This window comes from Nicotiana attenuata, chromosome 6 (assembly GCF_001879085.1).
Source record: "Nicotiana attenuata strain UT chromosome 6, NIATTr2, whole genome shotgun sequence".
NCBI classification, from domain to species: Eukaryota; Viridiplantae; Streptophyta; class Magnoliopsida; order Solanales; family Solanaceae; genus Nicotiana; species Nicotiana attenuata.
The window spans coordinates 73,882,637-73,909,069 of NC_031994.1; the positions used below are offsets into that span (position 1 = coordinate 73,882,637).

A 26,433-nucleotide genomic window follows, 5' to 3' on the forward strand; every position below is an offset into this window, starting at 1 on the left:
ATAAATTATTTTTATCCATATATATATTAAATATCAAAAACCCTTCCACTTCAGTCTTCCACTCTTCCAGTACTCTATCTCTAAGTTCTAACGCTTAAAAAATCAGAATTATGAAAAATATGTAACATAATCCTTGTTAATTACTTTACAAAAAGGCAGAAAGTTCAGAATCAAATTCAATCATACAAATGTTTTGGAATACTCATACAGATGAAGTAGTATTACATTGTAAACAAGTCTTTTTCAGGCATAATGCATAAAGGATGCAACAACAGTTGACCAGTTGGGTCGTAGAAAGTTTTCTTTATTGATTTTCCCATATTCTCAATTCTGGGGAAACGTTGAAGGCATTAAAAACCTTAAGTTCAACTTTTTAAAATAAATGATTGGCTACAGATGACAAAAGTTTCACTCTCTAAATAGAAGTCAAATTGAGTTATAGGAAAGAAAGAATAAAAATATGCACCATTATTCTTTTTCTGTCCATTGAATTTTATGTTTAAGAAACATTTTCTCTGAGACAACTTAATTTCTGTTGCAGATATGTTTGGGTATCCGCCAACTTCTTGGAAAGCCAGTTATGGTGGGAGTTGATAACCTCACTTGAATTAGGCCGATAAACTGCCCGATAAGAGCTAAACCGATACGCCCGATATCTTATCGGGTGGCTAGCGGATTAATACATCTAAAAGCCGATAACCGATAAGTCAAACCGTTAAGAGTAGATAACCGACGAATTCGCCCGATAAGCAGCCCTACATGCAACGGTTCTGACCTTGTAAATATCGCCTATAAATATTATAAGTACCTTTCGGGTCCGGTTCCAATCTTTTCATTCTTAAAAAGATTACATTTTATTTTAAATTTTTTAATTTACTTTTATTAAACATGATTTCATAGTCGCAAAAATATCATGACAAGCTATAATTACAATAAGTTTTAATAATCTCTGTATACTCAATTAAATAGGTTCACTCAAGTAAAATTTTATTTGAAAAAAATAACAATAAATATAAAAAGGGGTGCTCCCATTGCGTGGTACTCCATTAATTGACTCATAAAACTATAGAAGAGATGCTGCCAGGGGGCCCCAGTGGAGGAGACAGAGACAACGAAGAAGGAATAGATTGCGTAACTAATTACAAATAGAAGTCTAACCCCCACTTAAACAAAAACACAACACATGACAGTTGGGCTAAGTTCCTACCTCAACTTAACTAACAGCCTCTGTTTTTTTTCTTTACTCATTTAACAAATGATTCTATCGAACCAACACTTTTGTTCTTTTCCTCAGCTTATTTACTTCTCAAGATTCAACTTCCACGTAGTAGTAATATTAACTAACCGATCATACAGGCAAAACCCAACTAGCTAAACCCCACCTTTACTTCTTTCTCCCTTTCATTCTTTCTTTCTCTGAAACTAATATCTAGGGACAAGAGGATCAAGACACACCCTTTTGGCTTTTGGGTGCGGCGTTGTCATAATATGGTGGGCATTTTTTCTAGATTTTCTGTTGGCAGATCAGCTGGCCATCGTCGGACACAAAGTGCACTTGTCAGCTTCCCTCTCTCTTTGTTTTTACGATTTAGATTTTTGATATACTGGAATTTGAGGTTGACTAATTCTTGGTTTCAGTCTCTAAATTGTGTCTAATTTAACTTTTCTTTTGGTGCCTACCTTTGGTCTTTGTTTTGCAATTCATTAAAATAATGTTTGTTATGATTTTTCTTTTTTTCCAATGAATTGACTGGTTAAGTTCATTGTATTGGTTGTTAACTTGTTAAACTTATCAGTGGCCAAGTGTTGTGATTAACCACTCAACAATGTTTCATAACTTGAAAACACAACAATAATGTCTTGTAGTTGTAAAAGAATGGATCCCAACTGAAAATTTCTCGGAAAGCCATTTTCCTTTATGCAAAAAGTCAACTTAAACTTCTTTCCTAAGCGGAGATTTATATCTGATTTAGGTATAGCAATTTGTGATCTAATTTCAAATGCAGGATGAAAGGGAAGTGCTTCCCCCAAATTCAGAGGCTATATGTGCTACTATAACTGGAGCTCCCTCTGTTACGCCTAATGGTATTGAAATTGCAGTCGAGTTCAAGCCAGTTGAACAACCAATGGAGCCTCTCAATATTGATCGACCAATTCAATGTCCATTTCCAGAACCTTCAATATTGAATGTAAGATCTCAAATCTCCCTATGTCTCTGAAGTTTTGCTCTGTGGTGACAAGTACTTAGGTCGACTGCTTCTGTTGGCATAATTATACTCCCAAGTTAGTTCTATTTATTAGAGGGTGGACTCAATGACTTTGTTCTGTGCTTGAATGCGGTAATGGAAATGAGGAATATGATGGCTGGTAATAGTAACAAGATCATTATTAACCCATTAGATAATATATTTTTAACTATGTATTTATGTATAAATAAAATAATTTAATATTATTTTATTTTTTATTTTTATAATATATTCGTATATTTAATTTTTTTTAACTTTAATTTTTAAGATATATTAGTAGCGTTATAAAACAACTTGTTTTCAGCAATTCTTTTTATTTTATTTTAATTGACTAACCAAAGTTGGTCGGTAATTTCCGACCAACTTTGGTCAATTTTTTTGGATTTTTTTTTCCCGAATTTCAAGTAATATAATTTTCCAAATAACCAATTGCACAGGTAAATCCCAAGAAAATATCCCCAGCTAAATTCACATGTAGTACCTAGGAATTTTCCTTCAGATTAACATATGATTTTTTCCTCATTTTCTTTGTTTGTTTACCTGCGAATTTTCTCACGGAAATGTACTTGCCGATTTATTTCTCTACTAATGTATATTAAAGTTACTGATAAATTTAATAACGCTACTAATATATTTTTAAAATTAACATTAAGAAAAAATTAAATTAACCAAAAAATTATAAAAATAAAAAATAAAATAATATTAAGTTATTTTATTTATACATAAATACATAGTTAAAAATATATTATCTAGTATATAATATACAATGTATTACATAAATATGAAAGTTTATATAATATCAAGGGCATAAAAGACTTTTTAAGTAAAAATGTGACTTTTGTGATAAGTAGAGCAAAGTAAAATAATTTTTGTGTAACAAAAGAAAGAAAAGTGATAAAGTTGAATGATTTTTACGTAACAAAAAAAAAGAAAAGTGAGTTTTGGATAACAAACATAAAAGTTCAGTGACCATGAATAAAATTATCTCTTACAAGTTACAACTGCTGATCACTAAGGATTTGTATATTTCTTCAATCACAGGATGGAAGAATATGGAAAGAGCGAGTCTCTGCTGTGCGAATTAGAAAGCCTGATATTCCAGTTATGAAGGAAGGAAGAACTACCGACTCTGAGGCAACTCGAACAATACCTAGACCTCCCATGAATCGGGTTATTCTTCCATCAGTAAGTGCACCTGAACATAGTCTGCTTAAACTACTGGAAGAATCTGGGATTTGTTGACGGATTGTAATACCAAAGAAAATTGATACTCTCAGCTCGCCTCTTTCGACATATCCTACTTGCTTTTTCAATTAAATGCTTGGTATAGTGTATTCCACAGGAAAATACAAACACGGTTTCATGTAGATATTTATAATAATATTAAAGGAAATTTTTTGTGCAATTTACGGTACTTTGTATCTTTTATATCAGTATCGATGCATGTTCTATTACACTGACACTGATGTAAGGGAGAGTAAGAATGTTACAAGAAGATGACAAAACCAATGTGGATGAGATGAATGTATGGTCCGAATACTTAAACCCAACTCATTTCCTATTCCCTTATCAATTCTTCTTAGCTATGCTCAGTGCAAATTCTCGGGAAATTTTATTATCTGAAGTCTTCATCACTTGACATTTCCTCAGTACAAAATTATGATGGACTTGGTATGACCTGTACATTAATTACTCATTTCCAAAATTATTTTCCAAGACACTTTGAAATGCTATTATTATGAGGGGTTATCAAGTAAAATACATATTACAATTGTTGTTTACTAAGGGGCGCGAAAAGTTCAAAGTGGACAACTAAAAGTGAACGGAGGGAGTACCAACTTTCATCAACCTCAAAAAAACTTAACAGTGACTCTGGGATAAGAAGAGCTAATAATCATTTAAAATGTGATGGTTATCAAGCAAGAATCACATTCACTACATTCTCACCGTGAATTTTCAGCCTTCCATTTAATGGCGCCCAGGAATAACCACATTTATGTGAAAATCCTCTCTAGGACCGGAAAAATTATGGTCGTGGTTGAAGGAAGTAGGTGGTTTATCCCACTTATTTCATCAAAAAAGAAAAAAAGATAGCAGGTGGTTCTCCATGTCTTTGCAAAGATAGAACTGCCGCTTTTTCCTTCCACCCCACAACAAGCATACAACATGGATGATAAGAAATGAGACAAGCCAGGTGTTTTTTTATGCGATCAATGTTTATAGAGACATAGAATTGATAGTTTTACCGCCACCCAACGAACCTCCTATCTCACCTCTCTCAGCCTTTACGATGTGAGGAAAGGGTACAACAAACAAGAATGTAGAAAGAAATGAAGGACATAAATCTGATAAACAGTGACCAACTCCTTCACATTTTAGGAGAAGTCTATCAAGGAGTCAAATTTCTTTGTCAACATCAAGATTCAGCTGATCGAAAAATCCCCTAAAAGCCACTATATTTTACCTATTAAATATCTTAACAAGCAGGAATATTGTTCTTCAAGAAAACATAATTTATGCTGAAATATAGGAATAAATTTGGACAGCTGAGCTTGCAGCTAATCTGTTGGGGTTGGTCAATAAAGTGATGCACGAAGCGAAATAGCAAGATACAAGCTTGCAACTCTCTGCTGGGGTTGGTTAATAGAAAGAAGCATGAAGTGCAGGAGCAAGATTTATGCTTTCTTTAACTTTGTTATTGTCCCACGCCATTAGATTTTTGGACACCAAGATACATAGATATAACTCACAAGAAGGATACTAACAAAATAAAACCACTAAAAGTCTAAAAGTAAGGGGAAAGACCATATTACAAATTAGTCATGTAAAGTATACACTTGGACAAAGCATCTTTTTCGTGCTACTACATAGAATATATAACTACCATTCTGGCAGTGACTACAAAAAAAGAGGCCTCAACAGCAAAAATGAGGAAGTTACTCACTTTGAAGTGTAACACCATTTACGACGACAGCAGTGTACTCAGCTGGAACCAAAATTAGCTCAGCATTTAGAACATTTGATGGCACTGTTACCATTACAAGATTGACTAATTCTTTGTGAAAGTCGAGCCGGCTTCTTGGAGTAGCAAGAATTCCACTCCCCACCATCCTGAGCATAATAATCCATCGGATAATCAACGGGTACCCCTTCCTTCACTTTCTCACCTCCATTATCACAAGCACCAGAAGATTCATTCTTTGAACACTTCAAAGCTTCATTGCAACATACATCTGAATTCACTGCTTTCTTTCTTTCCCACCACCCGGACAAATCACCCAATGCAATCTCGGCCTCAAATGGCGTAAGCAAAGGCTTAGTAAACGCATCTCCCCAATCAATCGACAACCTAGGACACGCGATCTGAATCCAAGCATCTACTGCATCCTCAAATAACGCAATCCTTGTAGGAGATATCTCTGACATCAACACAACTGTCCAAGTCATCCCCTTCTCCGCCATCTTCTTCTCCAACCTATCCAATATCCTCGGATTCCCTTGCCTACCTAATGTCCCGAGCACTATCCCCCAATTCTTAGCCTCCATCCTTGCCTTCTCAATCGCTCTCTTTCTCTCCTCCTTCATTCCCTTATGATCATACTCCTCCAAAAACAACTTCCCTACATACGGATCATACCTATACGTCTTTATCCCCGGATTCGCTATCATAAACGCCTCCAAATGAAACCTACCATCAGCTACAAACACCAAAACCACACTCTCACAATCAGAAAACTTGTTCATAACACTCGGGGCAGTACAGCCGAGTACTTCCCCAGCTGATAAGGGTTTAGCTTGAGGGATCAAAACCTTAAACCCTATTTTTTCCAACTCGGGCTTAACAGCACGAATTGCACCAGCAAATTGAATTGTTCCAGCCATAATGATATTGTCATAAGTACTAGTATTATTAAAATTGAGCTTGAGTTCATGTAACAACCTGTAGACATCGATTGAGATTTCGACGAATATGTAAAGGCAAGGGATAGTGGTGGAATCAATAGGGACGAGGCAGCTATGGCCGAAATGGATGAGGAGATCGGCGGAAAGAGCTGCGGCGGAGAGGTCGTCGACGCAACACGCGCCGTAAGTCACGTCGCCGAGGATGAAACAGTGAGCGGCGGAAGTGAATGTGGAGAGTATATCGGAGATGATGAGGGAGTACATGAGGAGACCCTCGGGGAACTGGAGGGCCACGCGCTTGGCACCTGAAGTGCGTACGCGCCATACGCATTTGTGGATTTCAAAGTTGTAGTTTTGAGGTAGAAGGGATATGGCGGCGTTGAGTGCTGCGTCGTTTAGAATGGAGTCTGGTATTTGGTTCTTCACGAAACGCTTCGGACGTGGACGAGTTGATTGCTGCAGTTGCTTATGGTCGTCTGCCTCCGCCGCGTCAACCGCCGGAGTGGGCTGTATCGGGAGAGTGTCGCCGTGTTCCTTCTTCTCCATTGTTTTGTTTGTTATAGCCACGGAGACGAATAATACCGAAGCTTTTAAATAGGGAAGCTTGTGCTGTTGTGCATACTAATACGTGAAGGAAATTGCACTTTCACCCCTAAAGTTCTAAAATTTAAAATTTATTCCTCGTCCAGATACAATCTTGAATCTTAATTTAATGCTGGCTTTCCGGTTCATTCATATTGTTTACATACTGTCTGAATACACATTGGTAGAACTTGGTCCTGCAAAGATTACTGGTAAGTGCTTGATCAGACAAATATATCTTCAACTACTGGGAGACGAGCCTAGAGTACCTTGGAAATGTCCCATGTTTAAAAATGAAGCAAGACCCAAGGCAAAGTTTACTATGTGGTTACATTTGCAGGGCAGGTTACGTACTGTACACAAACTTATTAGATGGGGAGTTCAGATGAATCCTCTATGCACTCCCTGCCAATGCAAAAATGAAACTAGAGATCACTTGTATGTGGACTGTGATTTTCTTAGTAGCAGTCGACAGCCCCAAAATGAGAAAATGATTTGTAACTGTGAAGCTATAAGGTATCATACCCTGGGATTACAAAATTACTAAAAGATTATGGAGCAAAGTCCTTCAATGGATGAGGAGACAAAAAAATTCAGCAGTTAAGTGGAATCAATAGTTACAGTGGGCTGTTAAAAATGCTAAAGGCAAATCACGATCAACACAAGCCTTTAGAATGGTCTATGCAGAAGTCAGTGATACTGTTTGGAGGGAAAGAAACCAGAGGATTTTCGGGAAAAAGTAGTACAAATGTGGATATGATTGCTAGGAATATTGCTTATATATGTAATGTTAGAGCATTCACATGAATTAGGAAATTTGTTCAGTCATGGTGTTTTTAGCTCCTTTTAGTGATGGATTAGGTGTTCTTTTGTTTTTTTGTAACTTAACCTGAGAGATGGAAGAAACCCACTCCCTAGGAAGTGTACTTAAAATCTCTAAGGTAAAGACATAGTGGTTTTCTCTAGCTGGCTGTGATAGCTTCAACTATGGTCTGTAATTTTAAATTTGGTGGTTAGTAAAATTTTAATTACCAAAAAAAAGACTATCGGTAACTGTAAATGGTGAATAGTGAATACATATTCTTTTTTTTCCCTTCTTTCTGATTGACTCTTGAAACTGCCCTCTCTTTTGCACAGTTCAAAACTTTAGGGGTAGTTTAATTGAAAAACAAGTTATCCCAGGATTAATTGTTCCGGAATTAGTTATCCCGAGATTGTTATTTTACCTCCATAGGGATAAATACAACACTATAATCCCGGAATAACTAATCCCAGGATTAGTTATATCGCGATTTTATCCCAACTAAACATGGAATAAACTCATCTCAAATTTAATCACGAGATTAGTTATTCCTTATCCTTCGTTAGAAAATTTCAGCAAGCAGCTTTAAGCACTAAAGTTTATTTCTTGGTGGGTAATGCTTGGGGATGGGGTCAACTAGAGAACGGGCATGAATTTCAAACTTCATCCCAGTAAAGACAGATACACCAGTTGAATGAAGCCAACCTTTTGATTCCACAAAACTTGAAAATAATCAAACAGAGTTCTGAAGTAAAAGGGACCTAACTCTAACAAGATCAAAGTTTTGGGTAAAAATACAACAGGCTCTTATTTGGTGCTTGCTTATTGATGAAAGGTCATTCTGACCTTACAGTACAGAGCTCTAACATATCCTTTTTATGTTGTAAAATCTGATATTGTAGTCACATAGCATTATAAAACCATTGCATGTAATATCCTATACTCGAATGTCGCTATTAAAGTTGGATTGAAGAAACAGCTGCAGTAATTTCCTTTGCTCGAGGATCATTGTCTTCCAAAGACACACCGCGAGGATCTTCCGTCACTAGCATAGCAAGAACATTGAGTGAACTCCAAGTTTTTGTGACATTTTTGCTTGAAACCCCCAAAGTGACAGCAAAGACTGCATCAAATCCGCCAGCACCAGGAACACCAGCCAACAAAACTCCCTCCATACTCATCGTTGTATCCAGAAGGTGAGTTTGTGATTCAGGTTCTATCTGCGAATTTGACACATGGTGAAAGACTGGTCAAAAACATGGGAGAAGGCAGCAATAGAAGCTGACTCCTAAGGGCTTTTGATTATATTAAGTCATATTCTTATGTTAGTTTATGGTATGCAGTAGCATGCCAAGCCTTGCCATGTAAGAGAACTATATTCTTTTTCGTTTACTTCATTGAAACGCTTTATCTTTTTACTTTCTTGACATTCAAATGAACCATAAGGAAATGGCCATCAGTACATCAAGAGAGGTAGCGTTTGAGGATAATTCTTCAGAAACAAAGCTTAAAGACGGGTTAAGAGTGATGTCCCAATAAATTTTTATCTGACGTAATTCAAATCTATGTGAAGAATGAGTGAAAGATGAGAGAAGATAGAAACATTCAGTTACATTGTACTGACAAACTTACCGGAATTCCTGCAGCCTCTCCCATTTTACGCATATAATACCTGATTCCAAGCATGGCCTCTCGGGCTCCTAATAACTCTTTAACAATTTCTGCTTGACTTGGTTCATTTGCTCTTTCAGGCCACTGTTCATGGTGAAAACCAGAATAAACTTAGTTTTCGAAGAAAATTTCACACTGCGGAAGGAAAAATACATAATCCAACCAAAAAATAATGATACTAGAGTTAAAGACACAAATATTTGCACGGGAAGTACTTGGAATTAACTTTGCAAAGTTTCTCTGACATTTTAGCCAGTGTAACTATGTCTAACTGAGAAAATGATCATTCAAACAGGCAAAAAAAGAGAAGAATTGAATAACTTTTTCAGATAATTACTGCTTGCCTCCAAAACGCGATGGTATTAAGAATTTTTTCTTCTGCTCCTAGACAACATAATGGAAGCTTCTCTAAGCAAAATGATACTATAAAAGTGCTAAGGGGGAAGAAGTTCCAGCTAATCGCTGCAACACACGATTTGGAGGACTCAAAGAAGGATGCTTGAGGAGGAGCATTTTGACTCTGAACAGAAAGAGTTCCTAAGTATTAACTGGATTAAAGTTCAGAGGAAGGGGGTCCATGGCCTCAGAAAGACTTGCCAATCTATTATATTGGAACTAGAAAGTCATCCTTTGCTCCTTATTGATATGATTCAAGGAACAAATACAGTTAAATTAAAAGTTGATCGGGAAGTACTGAAAAGAGTTTAGGAATCTTTTGGAATTTGTTTTTGATAAAAATAGGGAAGGATAAAACTTCTTGATTTGGCTATGACAGGAGAGAAGAAAAAAGGGGCATAAAGAGGGAAGCATGTACATAAAAGGTTGGTAGCACTATATCATGAAAATAAAAGGAATTGAAAAAATGAAAAGAAAACCAGAACAGGGAGAAGAAATCCCTTATTCGACATGTCCTATTGAAAGAATGCATTTTTCAGCTATTAAGGCAGTAATATTTTTTCTGTGGTTTATTAATGAGTATGACTTATCAAGAAGGTAGCGAACCCCAATTTGCTTGGGATTGAGGCGTAGTTGGTATATGACTTATCAAGAAAGTGAAGGTAGTCATTGCTATGGTGAGGAATCAAATCCATAAAGTTGAATCAATTTTCAGGCTTCAACACCCATGGATACTTAGCAAACTAAGCCTTTGCAGAACAGGTTAGCAGCTAAGCGCATCAAGGATAACTCTACCTGCTGTTAGGGATAAAATAAAGCGAAATTTTTTTATTATGGATAGTTAGCTAATATTTCTACATAATACTAGATCTTGAACTTCCTTTCCAGTTTTGACCAAAAGAGTTTTACCTTTTCTGCAGTAAGCAGGCTGCAGGCATTGATGACGCATTCATAAACATTGTAGTTCCTTTCTGCCAACTTACATAAGGTATTAAGGTGCATTTCCAGGGCAGAGTTTCCTGCTGACAACTTTCTCCATGTTTCTAGAGAACTCTGAGGATCAGAATTCTGCCATCTCTTAACAGCACCAACCATTGATGGGGTAGAAGATCCTCCACTGCCTGGTTCTCCAAGTAACTGCAAGACGCTTAGCAATCAATTTCAGAAACTTAAAAGAAGAAACAACATGCACCATAGACAATTGACATAGTAATGATGAGTCAAATTCTGTGGCAGTAGAGTATAGTAGAGTGCCTCCAAAATACAAGACAGAACCCCTAATAGTAGGCTAGCATAAGGTCAAAATTTTTAGACAGGATACATCTTCAATCTTAATGTTTATACAGCCACGGCAAAGAATCCCATTAAAGTGGCTAGTAAAAGCATGATAAGTAGCATCAGTGACCTTCCAAGAAAGATAAAATAACCACCACAGTTGAAGAAACCACTTAATCCTAACGAAACAAAATTTGTGTGTTTAGCCCTATGCACCATTGTCTCCCAGAAACAGCCTCTCTACCCCTCCAGGGTAGGGGTAAGGTCTGTGTATACTCTACCCTCCCCATACCCCACTAGCGGGATTCTACTGGGTTGTTGTTGTTGTTGTTGTAGCCCTAGGCACCAAGAAAAAGTATCTATATCTGACAACAACATTAAGGAGTTGAAGTATGCAACTTGTTTGTTGTTCGAGCCTGATAACCAATCTTATGTCCAGTCAACAACGAGCATGGAGGTCAAAAAAGGATGAAAAGCTGTTCAATTAGAAGTAGTGGTACTTGAGATGTATGATTAGCAGGTAAAATCAGATTTCTTTTATCATCCAGCTTACTGGCAGCAGATAAAAAATTGCTCACAGTCAACCAGACAAACGTTCAAGAGAATATGAAATATCATTTATCAGACTCACTAGAGTCATCAATGGAGGCAATGAAAACTTGGTCCTCTCATGGTCCCACTTGGCTTTTAGGACATCATCAATGACTTCTGTTAGTGGTGTTGCCATACCTGCATTCTGCAAATCCAAAATAGTTAACAAGTCAGAACAGTTCGAAAACTAGATTCAATAAAAATAAGATGCAAAACCTGCAGTATTTCTTAAATCCATACACTACTAAAGCTTTTCCTTTATGCTATTTTTCCTGTATGGTTAACCTACACCTACCCAATCCCCATCTTCCCTCCCCCGGAGTCAATAGTGGCCCTTCCCCACTTTGCTCTTTTGGTGACTCGAACACCAATATTGAGGTCGGAGGTGGAGGATCTTCCACTTGAGCTACCCCATCTTGTCAACTCTTCCTTCAAGTTAAAGCAAACTACTGATAGGAGAAGGCATCACATGTCCCATAAGCTTCGCCTGGCACGTAAGCTATCATTCCTTAATTACTGTGAAGGTATGAACAGTTCAAATAAACAACTAACAACAGAAATCCTTGCTCCAGACCTTTGCATTTTTGTCACAGAATGAAATAAATAATGTAATCTCTCACCTGAAATGACAAGCATCTCTGTTGGATCTGCTGACAAAGAAAATTGATCTACATGGATGACTTTAACCAAAGTGGTTTGGCAAATAGATAAAGAAAAAGGCTCGCTTATCATACAACTGCCCCTCACCCCGACATTAACTTTAGACTAGATACCAAAATGGCTAACCTTTTAGGTACTTTGTAAGACCAAATCTGAGATTCCGTTACAGTTTTGGTTAGAGGTGGTTCTAGAAACTTACTAGAGAGTAGGTCATGTGAATTTCTGACTACTGGGCTTGATGTATGCAAATGACCAACATCTCCAACAGCGGATAATATCTTAATTTCAGCTACCTTCTAACCCTTTTTGTTCTTTTAATTCAAGAAAATAACCATAGATAATTATAATTCTGTGGGCATAAACAGAGCCTCAAGTGACCAAGCTAGTGTTTTGCCTTAGCACCAATGTCAATAGTCTAAAGCAAGTTTTACCAGGTCTCTGATTTAAAGGCTTAAAGGCATAGAGGAACCAAGGGGTTGTTCTCAAGTCAACTTAGTTCCACCAAAACTTTACTTTGCAAGGAAAGAACTATTGTCAGCTTAAACTTTGGTACCACTTCCTCAAGATTTCATGCCTAGCCCTGCATTAGTTTTGCACCTTGCTGTCCTTATTTGTGCCATGACTAATCCGAACAGTGTCATTCTATCGAAGTTAACAATAAACAGAAGAATAGCACCTTCTGGTGCTAAAAACAGCACCTGAACTATGTAATTTATGTATATTTTTATATAAAGTTATCTCATTTGGTAAAGAGTACCAACTTTAATTATCACTTCTCAGTTATTTGAGTTCTGACATGGACTTACTGTGAACTTCAAAGGAGAAGAAGTCTTTGGCAGATTTAAATTTAAAAAATATATCAACCTAAATTAGAGCATGTCATTCCTTCTATCGTTAAACTGTGATACTGAATTGATTAAAAAAATCGGACAGGCGGGAACACCTGAGCAGAAGAAAGCACTTCAGGTGAAAACCGCACATAGCGTTGGCTGCCATAAACTGCAGAACTAACATCAAACCCGCTGCCAACTTTACCCTGTGCAATGCAGTGAGCAGTTTGAGCTATCACATGAACAATATCAAGATTACTAGCATCTTTCCTTCCGTGGGATTGATCCTCAGTCAAAGAGGAGAGATTAACAACACCAAGATAATGAAGCAAAGCAGCAACAACCGCTGTTGTCATAGCTGCTGATGACCCCAATCCAGTTTTTGCAACTTCAGGCTTCTGATTTTCTCCATGTGAATCGTCTGCATTAAAAGTGATTGACGTAAAAGGTGGAAGGGAAGCCAATGACTCAGGTGTTAGAGGGAGTCCACGCGCTTCAATCTACAAGAAGTATTTAACAAAATAGTGTCAACTATCTTACAACAAAAAGAAAAGGAGATAATAAAAGCTTTTGCCATGTCTTTATTAAATTTTAACTTGTGCAACTGAGGCTTCCAAAAAGAAACTTGAACCGAGTCAGTCATTAAACTATGAAAAAGGATGCGTCCAAGTTGATCAATCTCAGCCACAGTAAAATCCCTATATCAAAGACCACTGCTATTTCTTGTCCTTTGCTCATTTATTAAGTAGTACCAATGAAGGAAGGAAGTGGCATCAACCAAATTAAACTATTCTAGTTTGACTTTGATGTAAAATGCATGTGATTTAAACATCAATATTTTATTTAATCAAGCAGGTCTTATGTAACTAAAACCATTATCTTCATAAAGGTAACTGAAACATTATACCATAGCACTTTTTGACTTGTCTATCATTTTTTAACATCAGAAGATTTTTGGCCAAACATTATTCGAGCAATTTGTCTGTCTGATACAAATATTCAACTTAGATCACTTAATTTGGACTGAGTCATCGAAGTAGTACCTTTTTCTTTGAAACCATCTGAGCAATTCGGCAAAGCTCAGATTGCACAACTAATATGACAATATGTCAGTGTTTCATTACCCCCTCCATCCTGATATATGTGAGACAATCTATTTTGGCAAATCCAGAAAATGTTTGGCACACTTTTACATATAATAGTTTGCTATGCGACATTCACATCACTCAAGTATTCAAAATCAATCAAATTTTAATTTCAACAATTGATTTGATTTTTTTTCCTTATCATCCGACCAAACTTTTAACTACTACTATAAGAAGAAATGTAATCTTAGGCTCGAGTAAAGATTGTTGCGGGACAAAGGATCAGAGGGTGTAATAAAGAAATTTGTTGGACATGAAGCTTATGATTCGACAGCTTCCACAAATTACATTATAGAATGTCAGATTATCCGATTTTACATTAAGTCCATGCTAAAATAACAACCCAAACTCACAAGTAATAAGTATATATCTCTAATTACATGTCATATTGGGAATATATAGGCTGCAAAGGAGGACTACCTGATTCCGATACGAATAGAACTCATTGCAACCCAAGATTGTTATATCAAGACCTGCATGACTAATACAGTTGAGAGATTGATTTTTCAAAAAAGGAATTTAAATTCGTTGATCAATAAATGACTTATCTTCAGGAAAGAAAGGCAAAAGAGTAAAGTGTCAGAAGTTACCTCTAAGAAGTAGTTTCTGTAACATATCCTTCTTATCTTTGTCAAACGTTGCATGGGCTGCTGCTATGGCATATTCCACTGCATGTTCTACGAAGGGGTTTCTTGATTCACTGAGATTAAACAAACATAATTATTGCATTACTGGACATTTATTTCTTGTAATAAGGAAACAGATCAATCATTCAAGTATCAAATGTCCTTATTACTTAAATAAAAAATCTCATTGGATTCAGAAAGAAACAGAACAAAATAATGATAGATCCTCTAATAGAGAAGGTATGAATTCTGAGATTTACACTACTTGCCTGGAAGAGACAGCTTGAAGTTTTAAATGCTTAAGAGACAATTTGTACATAGTCTCTCTGGCCATCTGAGGAGAAGTCAATTTAACATCTGCCCATGCCTGAAAAAGTATAAGAAAGAAACAGGTAGGTTATACTCTATTTTACAGAGGAAAAACTAATACAAAAGAGTTTCTTGAGAGAAAAAGAAAATTATTGAACTGACTTCTGATCAATGATTATCCACTTTAGTGCGGAAGATATCACTCACCCACGCCCAACTTTCTGGTTTAATTTCCTCGTAAAGTGGCTTCACAATAGCATAAAAACGAGCATTTGTACTCAGTACAATACCAGCATTTGGCCTCTCCAAAACAAGATAACCTCCAGTCATTAGAACCTTTCCAGGAGCAGAGGCCACACTAGGTAACCATAAACAGTATTTCAATCAGACACATTCTTGTGCACAAGTTTATGTACAAACGGACACATTCAAATATCAAGTAAACACACACTTACACAGCCATTTCTTTATAATTCTCTCTTGGATGAATGAGAAACTGCTGTTTGACAGAGATTAGCTGCAATTCAGAATTACAAAGTTCTTAGTCATTGTCGGGAAAATGAAACACAGAAAAGACCGCGTTCTTAACACTCTTATTTTATTGTGAAGAACTAAATAAAAAAGAAAAACAAAAGAATGATATCAATCATTCATTTAACGGTTCAATAAAAAAATGTGGGGGTCGACTATATGAATCCTTTGATAAAATTTTGCTCTATGCAAGAGCAATTAATGCCAACACTAAAGAACTAGAGTATGATACAAAATAAAAGGAAATGGAGATCCTTGATTTCACTACAATGAAAGCAAATATGATGACTTACCCAGTTTGGTTAACTGGTAAAGAAATCAATGCTTAAACCATTTAACGCCTACTTCCGCTAAAATTGTGAATGAAAGAACACAAAAAGCTGAACTTTCCTGCCTACATAATCATCTGTCCACTAGTATGTACATTGAAGGCAGTAGGTTCCAGCCCACGCGTTCGGCTCGAACCCTATATATACTCGAAAAAGTTCTTAAGAATATATTTATACTCGCTCAGTTTCAATTTATATGACAGTAGTTTGATTAGGCAAGGAGTTTTAAGAAAGAAAGACTTTTGGAACTTATGGTCTAAAACATACCATGAGATATCTGTGGCTATAAAGTATATAATTAAATGTAAAACGGAAAGTTTAAAGTTAAATTCTTTTTCAAAAATAGAAAGGTGTCAATCCTTTGGAAACACACCAAGGAAATAGTGTCACATAAAATAGGATAGAGGTAGTACTAAATTCAAACCCATTGTGGGAACAATATTTATGCTAAATTCGAACCCATTTTGGCAAAGGAGTAGAGAGAGGACCTCCACACCTACTAACTTTAGAATCTCGATCCGCCTCCGCCCATGTCCACAGTTACCAAAAAAATGGAAAGATATATAGAAAACTGAAAATGGAGGAGAAAGGATCAAATCTTTCATTATTTACAATGTCAAATGAAATCAGTAACTCTCAATTCTGTATTTCTACAGTCCCATATGAAGAAACTGGATTAACTTCAAATTGACAAGTAATCAGTGATATTAATTATCTCATTAAAAAAAACTCACTGAAGAAAATATCAGAAAACTACAAGGTCATCTAGCACACATGTTTTAAATCACCAAAGAATGGAAGAATAATATAGACAACTGAAATTAGAAGAGAAAAGATCAAATCTTTCACAATTTACAAAATACAATATTAAAAAAATGAATTTTGAAAAAGACCCACATCATTAAATTGGATTAACATCAGATTGACAAGAGATCAATACTGAAAAACAGAGAGAAGAGGAAGAAGAAGAAGAACATACAATTGCAGGAGTGTGTGTAGAAGAAGCTACAGAATTAGAGGAGTAAAAGGACTATGGCGGCAACATCTATGTCAAGCAGCAGTCCAGGTTTGACATTCTTATTTGTGTTCAAAGTTGCTTCACTGCTTTTTTTTGCTCGTCAATACGAGGAAATGTTAGAAAAGCGAATCCTCCTATGATATGATTAGAATTGTTTATATTTTCTAAAAAAAAAAAAAATTTAATAATACATATAGGAGGATGGCAAAAGAAAGAAATATGACCTTATTTCTTTTTCTTTTTTAATTTCAAAAATGAATTTAACCCTTGAAAAAATAGTTAGCATGTCGTTAATGGATTTGTATTGAAAGTTAGCCAATTAAATCCCCTAAAAGAAGTTTTTCTTTTTATTTTTAAAAAAAAAAAAAAAAGACTCCTTAGGTCAAAAAAAAATCATGAGTTAATAGGATTGAATTTTGCATTCCTAAGTTCATTTGTAGTACTACTATATTCTTCTTCTTTATTCCAGTAAAATAACATTGATTTACTCATACTATTGACTAACAAAGCAAATGAGTATTAAGGGTCCGTTTGGCTAGAAAAAAATATTCTTTTTTTACATTTTCTTCATTTTTCTTCGAAGTCAGTGTTTGGTCATGAAATTTTTGATTTTCATTTGAAAATGAATTTAGAAATTTTTCGAAAATTTGAAAAATTCCAGAAAAGCTATTTTTCAAAATTTTCACTTCAGATTACTCACATAAATTTAAAAACGGCCCAAAGTTATATTCATGTCCAAAACTCTAACTTTCAAATATCATTTTCACTCGAAATTTTTTATCACTATATGCCGAAATTTTACAATTCTTAAGTCCAAACGCCCACTTAGTCTTCAAATGTTAGAGGATCACATTTCAATAAGAAGTGACAAATAAGTTGTTTATGTGACATCTAACAGCCTCCTATTATTGAAGTTTTGACAAGTGAATATTATTTTATAGATGAACTGCCAGGTCAGTGTTCAAATTTGGGAGGCAGCTTAATGTTTAGTAGCAGTGCTATCATAGCACTTTGCTGAAAACTTTCATTTTCTCCAAAACAGTCTCATACACACACATGGGTTGTACATAAGTCGGGTTGGTTCGAATTTTTCAATTACCAAACCGAACCAGTTGTATCGGGTTATTAAATCTAAAGACCAAACCAAACAAATAAAAGTCGGGTTTTTTAATCTCGGGTTTTTTCGGGTTTTTTTTTCATAAATCTTCATAGCACAAAACATAGATTTTGTGCTCCATATATTTCATTCATAGTACTATTGAATTGAATGTCTTTTATTAGTATTAGTATTGATTTGATTTTGGTTTAGGATTTATTTGAGTTACTACCATTTATGGACTACAAAACTTATTGGAACATCCAAAAATTATAAGTCCAAGTTTGAAATAATACGTTAAAAGATAAAACTATAAAAAAAATTTAGAAATATTTATAAACTACACTACAATAAATATTTTTATGTATTAAACATGTTTAAAACTTCTATACATATAATGGGTTGGTTTGGTTTCGATTTGACTTTTTTTAGTTAAAACCAAACCAAACCAATTATGGTCGGGTTTTTTCTTCCAACACCAATGACTTTCTTGCCTTACGAAAAGAAGTTCATTTCATTTTCCCGGGAATTTTGGAAAAAAGCCCCTTCCTCCTTGAAGGCGTAGGATCTGCTGAGCAATAGGTTCCATGGGAGGCAGCTCAAAGTCCAAACCTGGAGTAGTTTCTTTATAAACCCGTACAAGCATTTCTACTTTGGATATGTACCTTTCGAGCCGTTTTTTTCTTGACTCGAAATGGGAGCAGGTTTGAAAAAGGATCTTAGAGTGTCTAGGGTTGGGGAGGTGAGATCTACTCATTGATTTTATATTAGATGAGCGGCCGTACTATGATCGCCTAGATGACGAGGAATGAATCTCAGCAGGGGCCCATCAGCCCCATCTTTGAAAAGAGAAGAAAGATATGCAGCTTGCTTGCGGCTTTCATAAGAGAAGAAGAATCGTAGCGTAGGGTCGACATAAACAATCGGTTAAAATAGTCTAATGAGAAAGCATCTGTTCACGTTCGTAGTTGCAATAAGTTTTCTTTTTTTAATCGAGATTGGCTTGGTCTTCAGTCTACCCTAATGAAACCTAAAATCTCACTCCCTCGCTTTCTCCTTCTGATAGACTAGCTTGCGCATCTTCTCTTGGCACGTCTCATTGTTTATCTCGTAATCATTCGATTCCGCCCCTAAAGCTAGCTCCTACTCCTCCTCCTTCTCCTTTAGGATAGGATCCTCCTTGGTCCTTTTTACATAACACTCTCGGCCGCCAATCAAACCAAACCATAGTCGGATTTTTTTTCTCGTTTTGACTCGGATTAGCGAGTTGGTGCGTTTTGTCGGTTTTATTTGTACACCCCTGCACACACAAAAAAAAAAAAAGTTTGGTGGGGGCTTTAGAGTTCATCTTTATGGAAATAAGGTACTGACTTTATGATCAGCATATTTTATTAGAATTGAATGGAAAAAAGATGCAAGAATCGAAACCATTAACAGTCCGATGAAAAGAATCGAAACCATTAATAGTACATTTTATTCAAGAGTTAGACTCTATTTTTTGTGCATTACTTTATCTTTATAGAGTTGGACAGTTGGTCATTCCAGGTGAGCTTAAGAGGTCAAGGGCTGACCATAAACAAAATGCAGGAGATATAATACATAAGCTATGTATTGAATAATAGAGTAGTGAGAACCGCTTGGTTAGACGCATGAGAAAATATAATCTCAAGCATAAAATTTCACATAACTAAGTACAACGTTTAGTTTGCAAGGTACAACTCTGGATTACATACTAATTTAATTTTCACGCAATTAGTAAGACATTTAATTTATAGTATATGTACTGTATTCAATGTATGGTTTGCAGTATCTACTTTTGATTGCTATTATCCGCATAAGTTATGTAAAAATGTATCTATTATTTTCTACGGAATATGGAGAATAGTATCCAAATGCCATTAAAGTAGGTTATTCGGCATAAAGAACCTTGTATTATTACTCATTGTGTAAGACTGCATAGCGAACAATAATGTAAGAATTGTTATATGACAACTAATAATACATGGATTGTTATGTAGAGATTGCTATTGTAAGAGTATTTTATCTTTACATACTCTGTACTCATATACGTACAATTAATACACGTATAATTATTTTTATTTCACATTTTATAGTGCATAAATTATACAAGGATTCTCACTTAAGTTACACTGATATTATATATTTAAAGCCAAACATTGTATTAGACGGATACGTAGAGTTCTACGGTGAAAATAGATATATGTATTAGCTATACAGATCAATTACAGTAGTAATGCAGCATTTTATTTTACAACCCAAATTTGCGTGAGTTAGCAAGATTTCATGTCAAGTGTTTACTCTCAACGAATCATATATATCTAACTACATCATGCAAAGGTCATAGATTTGTAATTATTCTGGGGAATACTATAAAAGCAAATGAAAGGGAAGAACCCCTGGGCAAAAGAGATACAGGGAAACAACCTAATACATCCCAAACGGCAGTAATGTATACCAAGTTGCATAACTCATAGCAACAGCCATGACTTTCATTACACCAATGACTTGGAACCTTATTTGTTGAACCTGAGATATGAAATATAACGGGGTATCAGCCACCTTACCTAAATTTGGTATTTGGCTGACATGCCGACATATTACATGGAAGATGACATCCTCCTAATAACAGAACACCCATCTTCAAGCGCATGAAACTGTTGCATAGCTGAGCCAACAGGATGTTCTACCCTGATAAGAAGGGCGAGCACAATAAAACTGTTGCATAGCTGAGCCAACAGGATGTTCTACCCTGATAAGAAGGGCGAGCACAATAACTAGAGCCTAGAGGTACTTCACCATGCCACGACCCTCCACGCTGAGTTTCGTAGCTTGGAGTTTCTTCTTTTTTGGAGCTTTTAACTGCTGCAGCTTCTTATTCATCTGCCATGAACATACCCAATAGTTCAGTGTTAGAGAGAAGCAATTCCTAATAGCAGCAAAAGCAATAACATCATAACGAAGTCAACTTCCAGAGATCAAAATAGTTATACTCAAAAAGGAGAAAATATAGGGTTATCTCACGCCATAAACCCCATTTCAAATGAGATTAAGAGTACGTAAGATGGTAAATGTCAGGTTATTGCCCAAAAAAAAATGAAATCAAGACTGGCAGAGACTCTATTAACGACTCCAGTATTACATCATTTCCCCAAATTAACGACTTTCACAAGAATATTTTAATTAAGTGGATAGCTGCTTTACCACAATGACCACTAAAAAACAAATTGAGCACTTCATTTGTCAAGTAGAAAGCTATTACTGGCTCCTCTGAGAAGGAGATCGGCAGATTCTCATAAAAAGCATCCCCCTTTTGTTGCTTTTTTTCCGATGAAGTAAGAAGTTTCATTTAAAAGGCATCAAAAACCCTTGTTCTTAATTATCTCCAGTGCCAAGATGGACAAAAGTGAAATGAAGAACATAATATAGATATAAATTTACTTGGAAAGAGGGACACACCTTCATTCGGCGCTGGTCTTGAACCATTGCTTTGGCCCTTGCCCTAACTTCTTCAGGATCAATCTTAGATTGTGGACGCACCAGAAAATCCATTGACATTGCTTCAGGCCTTGATGTAAGTTGCCTGGAAGATGACGGACCAGACTTTTGGCCCCTGCAGATTTGCAAGCATATTAAACCTCGAGAAGAATAAGGATGCAGCGGACGGAACTCAATTCAAAGATGCTAGGATCAAAAGGTGCAAAGTCAGAACTTCTTACTGTGAAAATCCAGCCAAGTCAAGGTCATCATCTCTGGATTCCATTCCTGAAGCTTTATTCATGGGTCTGTGACAAGATAGAAAATATAGTCATAGATGGTAAAGATTCGGACTTCTAAGACAACTGATATAAAGACCAATAGAAGAACTGAAAATATTAGATACTTTTTCATGGAAGGCCGCCTAAATTGAGCAGCTCTCTCATCTTCAAAGTTTCTCATATCTTCAAACCTTGTACTCTTGTTGAATATTGGTCGACTCTGGATCAAACACAACCAAATTTCAGCGTTTTTACACATTCGCAAGCACCTATTCAGTATACCAGGTACTTAAATCAACTCCACAAACCAGACAAAGGAGAACCGCAGACAAACCATAATCATAATCAACATATACTAGAGAGCGTAGGAACAAAATTATAATTGACGGCCATGATGCTATTAAGGTGATGGTCAAAAGAAGCTACAAGAGTTCCTCAAAAGTATAAGAAAATCAATAACATATGTGCAAGAAGATAATAATTCATTGTGTTCTTAGGTGGAAAATTTCCAGTAAGTAGATACCCTCTTGTAAAAATCAATATATAAGGATTATTCTATTAAAAAGACATGACCTATCCAAAAAGAAATAAAATCCTATAAACCATTTTGTTTCGAACTACCAAATGCATGATGCAGTTCTCCAACCTCTTATAGAAAAGGAGAATGATATAGCTGAATTACAAAAGCTGGAAAGATGTTGCACGTCTGGAACATATTCTCCAGATACAGTGACGAACTAGAAAATGAACTCAGCATTTTAGCAGCCAAAAGATTATTCACACTCCAGCACGAGTGGAGTGTGATAAGTACCAATACAGAATCCCCCCTTTTATATTTCCGTTCATGAAAGGGGAAGAATAGTTAAATCCAACTTACCCATTTGTCAACCAAATCCTTAGCAAGTTTCCTGTTAGCTGTAGTCTCCTCATCTGACTTTGAGAGGAACATAATAACCTACAAAACAAGCAAGTAGAAATAAGTCTCCCCAATATGCCTCCGCGAAAGCTATTGCATTACCACTTTTACGTGAAAGGTACCTTTCCAAGACCACTCTTTTTCAACTGCTCTCTTCTATCATACTGCTCAAGATCAATTGGATACTACAGGATCACCACAAAGCATATCAGTCATATAACATCACGGCAAACGAACAAAAAACTAACTTGAATCTAGAAACCACGTTCATACATCAGTAAGGATCTTTAGGATTGCAGCACGAATGTTTATATTGGGCAGGCTTCCATCTGGAAGGGGCTCAAGCCAAGTCCTCAAAAGAGTCAATACTCCATGATCTAAAAATTCTTGCTGAAGTTGCTTCCTGCAAATTGAAAATTTGAAAGTGTGAGTCTAGAAATATTAGCCTCCAAAAAGACAAATTCAGTTACTACCACAAAAAATAAAATGACAAACTCACTCACTTTGATAGGACGTCTATGAGAAGAGGAAGCTTTTTTAGTTTATTTATAGCAGGTTTAGACTGTCTATTCAGTTCCGCATCCTCTTCAGCAACAACTTCAAGCTCAGCCATAACATTCTCTACTAGCAATGCAATTTCTGCTGCACTCTTTTCAGTTTTCTTTTTCTTCTTGCCTCCCTTGAAGAGCTTCTTGATTTCATCATCCTCTTCCCCTTCTTCAGCCTGAAAAGCATCAAATTAGAGCAAATATGACATCACCATCACCAATTGGCTTCACAGGCGCTGACGCGCTCAGACAAAAGCAAGAAAGCTGAAAACCAGCACGCTTTCTATTGAAATTTACAACGCCTCATGCATAAGGAAACTGCAATTTTAGGACGTGAGGATGAAAAATATAGCAGGAGCGAACTATAAGGACAAAACTCTACCTGTGGAGCACTGCTGGGAGACCGTGGTTCATTGTCACTTCCATACCTGTCAGCTGGATCCACACCACTATCATCAATGAAGTTATCATCATCCAATGTCTTCGGACCTTCTTGGTCATCCTACACATTTGAAAACAAAGACATCAGAAACATGTCATTAAAACTAAACACATTCAACCCTAGTAACTCATACAGACTAAACTAGCAATATCAGTAACTTTTTCCGGGCAAGGAACTTCAATAACTCAATTTTTTAGTTAGGAATCCCAAAAACGAAAAGATAAAGAGTTCCTTGTGATACATGAAGAGTTACAAAGCTATTGGAAAGATGATAACAACAAAAATGATAGGTCAATAACCTCAGAGTCACCACCAGCAATGGTATCCCACATCTCCTTCATCTCCTGATCACCCTCCTGGTCCTTCAACCTGCTTCCTCCAGCATAACCCCCATTTTTTCTCAACTTAAACTTCTTCTCGCCTTTGTCTCTCCTCTTCTTCTCCTTCCTTTTCTCTTCACTAAACTCCATACCAAATCTCTTCCTCTTCCCACCACCGTCGTCCGACTCATCACGCACAATGCCGGCCATGTCATCATCAGCAGCACCGCCATAAGCATCCTCATCCCCTATCCCAATATCCGGTGTGCTCTCTCTAGCCGAAGTTTTCTTAATCAACCGCTTCCTGGGCTTAGATTTGTTAGGATCATCATACACTGGGGTAGGTGACCGTTCTCGCTGTCTCTGATTCCATGCATCGTCATCGTCCAGATTGTCGCCAAGGAAGTGTTCCTGTTGCTCATGATCAGATCGGACATCCTCATCAAAGTCTACCAACGCCTCTCCTTCCTCATCTATGTACCTGAATTATTAAAAAATCCCGATTAATTCGCCATCTGTAACCCAATTCAACTCATCATCCAAAAGGGTCATCCAAAACGAGACATGCCCACAAAAAATCATAAATATCCAAAAAGTTTCCAGATAAAATCATCATTAGATACCATAATTTCACTCTTCTTCAAAGCAAAAGATCTACAAGAATAGCAATGAATTCATTATTGGAAACCCTAATTCAACTCATCACACCAAAAAGGGTCATCCAAAATCGATATAATACAGAACCACAGGAAAACAGCACAAATTTACCAATCAATTCAATGATCAGAAACCTAATTCACCTCATCGTCAAATTGGGTCATCCAAAAATACGAAGGACCCACAAATAAACAGACAAATCTGGATCAATTCATCATCAGATAAAAACTAATTAAACTTATCACCAAAATGGGTCATCCCAAAACGACTCAGACCGACCAAAAATCATAAAAATCCCCATCAATTTCATCATCAGAAACTCCAATTCATCTCATAGCCAAAAAAAAAATCACCAAAAGAAAACCACAACGATTGAAATCAAAGCGAAACAATTGAAACCTAATACTTTGTTATCACGATTCAGAAAAGAAAAGAAGAAGAGACTCACGGATCGTTGTTGTAACTCATCTTGAACGCTACTTCCCTGTAGACAACGGTGCAGAGAGAAAAGATAACTTGATAGTATGTCTCTGAAAGTAATCTATTAATATATATAGTAGATGATTTGTGAAGTGGGGGTAGCTCGGTGAAGTAGATTTTTGCTGAGCGAGATGAAAAATGTTTTAGGCTATGAAACGAAACGAGTATTGATATAGCGGGGAGGGAGAGAGGGAGGGTTTGGACTTTCTATCTTTAAATTTATTTATTTTTTGGTTAACTTCTATCTCAGCATTCGTCAAAATCTCTTACTGCGCTCATAGAGGAAAAGACTTTGGTAGTCCCTAAAATATGCTATAGGAGTAATTTTGTCCCTTAACTATATCACTAAGTATAAAATATCCCTTATTTTTATAAAAGTGGACAGCTATGGTCTAACACTTAACAGAGTTTATAAAACTAACGTAAAAAGCTTCAAATAGTATTAAAAATAACGCCGTTAAATATTCTGTTAGTATCCCATTGCTTCATGACCTTGTAAGTTCAAAACTGAACCTTTGAAATCCTCTGCTTCTAGTGCAAGATTATTCGCCAACTTTGTAACCAGAGAAGATAAAAGTTACAGAATCAAATACCCTTTCAAGGTTTAGGAACACACATTTGAATGTGTTTGTTATAAACATAAAAAAAGTTCTTTAGTTTCTTAATGAATGCACGAAGCTTCACACACACAGAGTTAGTGCAGAGTTTTCACTTAAATTTTCGAAGATAAACTTTACCCATAACACCACGAACTCAAATAAATAATTTATTCCTAATTCCATGTCCAGTTTCGTGGTAAAAATTCAAAAATATCAATTTCTAGGTTTCTTTCAAAATCTCACAATTTCTACTAATTTTCATGTTTAAATCCACATATAATTCATGTATTTCACTAACATAATGTGGGAATTACTTACCTTGCAATGGTTGATGAAAATATCCCCTTGAAGCTCTCCAAAAATCACCCAAACCAAGAGAGAATGAAAGAGAATGGGCCAAATCCCGTATAAAATCAAGTCTGCTCAGGCCCGTCCTTCTTCGCGATCGCGGGAACATCTTCGCGACCGAGAAGGCTAATAATCACTTCCTCCAAAATTTCTCTATGCGCTCGCGACCAAAGGGCCGGGTTCGCAAAGGCTTAACGCCTGGCAGGCCCCAGCTCCCCTTTCTCCTTGCGTTCGCGACCGCCAACTCGCGTTCGCGTAGGCTTCCCCAGCATCTGCTCCGCTTTCGTGTCTCCTTCATCGCGTTCGCGATGGGCAAAATCCCAGTAGCCCCCAAAAT

General features: G+C 36.3%; 4 protein-coding genes across 5 annotated transcripts; 1 reads left to right on the plus strand and 3 right to left on the minus strand.

The window, feature by feature from the left end:
* LOC109228312 lies at positions 1,194-3,655 on the plus strand. Its single transcript, XM_019393464.1, has 3 exons — positions 1,194-1,557; positions 2,007-2,189; positions 3,288-3,655. Exons 1-3 carry the CDS (start codon positions 1,489-1,491, stop codon positions 3,486-3,488), a joined length of 453 nt encoding a protein of 150 aa, XP_019249009.1. The 5' UTR covers positions 1,194-1,488; the 3' UTR covers positions 3,489-3,655.
* LOC109227210 (diphthamide biosynthesis protein 1) lies at positions 4,963-6,725 on the minus strand. Its single transcript, XM_019392274.1, has one exon. The coding sequence runs from the start codon at positions 6,693-6,695 to the stop codon at positions 5,250-5,252; it is 1,446 nt and encodes a 481-aa protein (XP_019247819.1). The 5' UTR covers positions 6,696-6,725; the 3' UTR covers positions 4,963-5,249.
* Positions 8,224-17,044, minus strand: LOC109227211 (phosphomevalonate kinase-like). 2 transcript variants are annotated; one of them, XM_019392275.1, is made up of 11 exons: positions 16,794-16,829; positions 15,492-15,553; positions 15,244-15,394; positions 14,997-15,094; positions 14,692-14,801; positions 14,522-14,574; positions 13,070-13,456; positions 11,507-11,611; positions 10,510-10,737; positions 9,166-9,288; positions 8,224-8,753 (listed from the first exon to the last, which is right to left on the minus strand). In XM_019392275.1, the coding sequence occupies exons 1-11, from the start codon at positions 16,812-16,814 to the stop codon at positions 8,490-8,492; spliced, it is 1,602 nt and encodes a 533-aa protein (XP_019247820.1). In that variant the 5' UTR covers positions 16,815-16,829; the 3' UTR covers positions 8,224-8,489. The 2 variants fall into 2 exon arrangements, with proteins under 2 accessions (XP_019247820.1, XP_019247821.1); XM_019392276.1 differs by lacking the exon at positions 16,794-16,829 and adding an exon at positions 16,876-17,044 and having other exon boundaries at positions 8,277-8,753.
* Positions 20,355-25,393, minus strand: LOC109227212 (protein IWS1 homolog 1). The gene is made up of 11 exons (XM_019392277.1): positions 25,118-25,393; positions 23,992-24,493; positions 23,633-23,752; positions 23,206-23,426; positions 22,976-23,105; positions 22,825-22,887; positions 22,664-22,741; positions 21,912-22,006; positions 21,748-21,813; positions 21,488-21,641; positions 20,355-20,911 (listed from the first exon to the last, which is right to left on the minus strand). The coding sequence occupies exons 1-11, from the start codon at positions 25,135-25,137 to the stop codon at positions 20,813-20,815; spliced, it is 1,548 nt and encodes a 515-aa protein (XP_019247822.1). The 5' UTR covers positions 25,138-25,393; the 3' UTR covers positions 20,355-20,812.